This window comes from Penaeus monodon, chromosome 31 (genome assembly GCF_015228065.2).
Source record: "Penaeus monodon isolate SGIC_2016 chromosome 31, NSTDA_Pmon_1, whole genome shotgun sequence".
Taxonomy (NCBI): Eukaryota; Metazoa; Arthropoda; class Malacostraca; order Decapoda; family Penaeidae; genus Penaeus; species Penaeus monodon.
Genome location: NC_051416.1, coordinates 3,212,901 through 3,215,400, shown reverse-complemented (window position 1 = coordinate 3,215,400; position 2,500 = coordinate 3,212,901). Strand labels below are relative to the sequence as shown.

The 2,500-nt window shown below is 43.6% G+C and overlaps 1 protein-coding gene across 1 annotated transcript in view; it reads left to right on the top strand.

The window, feature by feature from the left end:
- Positions 1-2,500, top strand: part of LOC119592994 (voltage-dependent calcium channel type A subunit alpha-1-like) — a gene marked incomplete in the record, with an annotated part of 154,497 nt that overhangs the window by 100,831 nt on the left and 51,166 nt on the right. Inside the window, 2 exon segments of the mRNA XM_037941881.1 lie at positions 1,388-1,648; positions 2,319-2,462. Coding sequence (XP_037797809.1) covers positions 1,388-1,648; positions 2,319-2,462 — 405 coding nt within the window.

Genomic DNA, 2,500 nt, shown 5'->3' with positions numbered 1-2,500 from the left:
GGCGAATAGGTGGTGCTGAGACTGTAGTCCCACCGCCCACACTTGACACTTACTTGCATCCGCCCGCTGCACAGGAGGAGGCAGGGCGAGATGTGCACACACAAAAAGATGCTCACGGTAGAAACATGTGCTGCTATTGCTTTCATTGCACATGGGATTCTCTATAGACATGATGCACACCTTTACTCTTGGTGAGAACATGGGGGAACATAATGGTATTCATGCTGGAAAGTGTGTTTGGTAAAATCAAAGATTGTTGCCCACGACACAAGTGCTTCTAAAATAGACCAAAGTTCCAACCCTAAATTACTAGATTCTAGAACAGCTACACACAAAAAGCTGCAAATATAGACTTAGGAGCTGTGCGTTCTTCGCGCCAAGGACCGAGTGGCGGGAGAGATGTCTTTGGGCCTCTGTTCGTGTCCGTGGACTTCGCAGTCTTTCTTGTTGTTCTGATATTTTGTCTTTTTTATCATTGCTGCCTTTTTGGAGCAGAAATTTTGCCGGGCATTTTGAGGCTTTTTTGTCCCATCAGATTAAAGTCATTTCAAGTTAAGCAAGTCAAATAACGCAACAAAAGCAACGCGGTTCGAGAGAATCTTCTCCCCTGAACTCGGTCGTCTGCTAGAACGCATGAAGTGATAAACAACAAAACAATATAATGGTAATATTAATAAACGCAAAAAGATTATCCCTCAACCGCTTGTCTGAGAGGAGAATCTTCTTGTGTGGAACCTAGAAGATGAAGAGGGATTCTAACCTGTGCATGGATTAATGGATAAGACACAGTATCCGTACATCATGATATACAAACACAGTGATAAAACTACATTTGCTACACCCCAGTTGATATGACCGTAACACGCGGCATTAAGATAATATACTTTACAGTGATGATATATATATAGATACAAGAACCAGATAAATTCATCCTACAATAATTTCTCTAACAAGTGTATTGTTGTGGCCACACGTACCTGTGTGTGTTGTGTCTTGCGCAGCGGAGTAGTCTGCAAGTTACGTCTGCACTGGCCTGTCTTTGGAAATTGGTATTTCGCCTGTCTTGTTGTAGCTGAGATGCATCTCGAGTTTATATATTCTATATTTTTCATAGACCAAACAGCATCTCTACTTATTCATTTCTTTTTAAGTGTTACAAAATTTCCGGACTTATAAATGTTGTCAAAAATCCAAATGTGACTTTGTCACGTCACTTTTTGTTATCAATTTCATTTTTTCTTTTCTTTTAATGACTAACCTGATTTAAAGAATTTTCCCAGACCAAAAAGAAAAAAAAATCAAAGCCATAAAACCAGCAGACAAAGCATGCTCGTGTCTGCCTTAGTTGTTTACTAACTGGAGTATGTGTGTTGGTGTGTGTGTGCAGGGGAAGCAGCACAGGCCAGAACCTGAGCACCATCAAGTCACTACGAGTGCTGCGTGTGCTGAGGCCCCTCAAGACCATCAAGCGGGTACCCAAGCTGAAGGCGGTGTTCGACTGCGTCGTCAACTCCCTCAAGAATGTGTTCAATATTCTCATAGTGTACATACTGTTCCAATTCATCTTCGCTGTTATTGCTGTACAACTGTTCAATGGAAAGTTTTTCTACTGCACCGACGAGAGTGTACATACAAGAGATGAATGTCAGTAAGTATTCCAATTGTTTTTGTAACTGAGCTTTTTGATGATATCGAGGTAGGAAATAGGTCAATATTTCACCTGTCTTTTACCACAGTTAGTGTTCAGATTCTACCTGTCCGTAGTTCTTTCAGTGCTGAAGTGCATTCTGAACGAGACATTTCTACACCTAATCTTTATCACTACCTGTAGATTATTCTGTAATGTGTCGAACTGGAGACATGTACAGCTACTTCAAAAAGATTCTGTACGATCCTTGTAGTCACAGAGATTCGCCTGTCTGTAGAACTCGTAAAGATGTAGAGAGTATCCACACTCATATCATAACTTAGATACTCAGAAGCCACAGTAGGACACGTGGGCACTGGACACCCACGCTGCTGAACTACGGTTTCAACTAAAAAAAAAGTAATAATAATAAAATAAACATAGAAAAGAAATCCCCCATCAGACTATGTGTTATCTAAGTGGCCTTCCCCCTCCCCTTGTAAACGAAGGGACAGCCTTTAGTGTCAGACTCGATGTTGTTTAGAACCGTCTCACTTCACTTCCCTTCTTGGCATCCACTGCTTGTCCGAAAGTGTCCCCCCAACTCCCCCCTCAGTCCCTTCCCACGAGGGGCTGGACTGCCTCGCCTCCATGCCCGGCCCCTGGACTAACCTCTGTCCCTCGCCCCCAGGGGAGAATACTTCGTCTTCGAAGGGTACGACCGGCCGCCTGAGGTTAGGCCGAGAAAGTGGAACCAACAGAGCTTCCATTACGATAACGTGATGGCCGCCATGTTGACCCTCTTCGCCGTCCAGACAGGCGAGGGTTGGCCTCAGTAAGTAGCCGGTCGTTGTAGACAGGGGAAATTGGGGT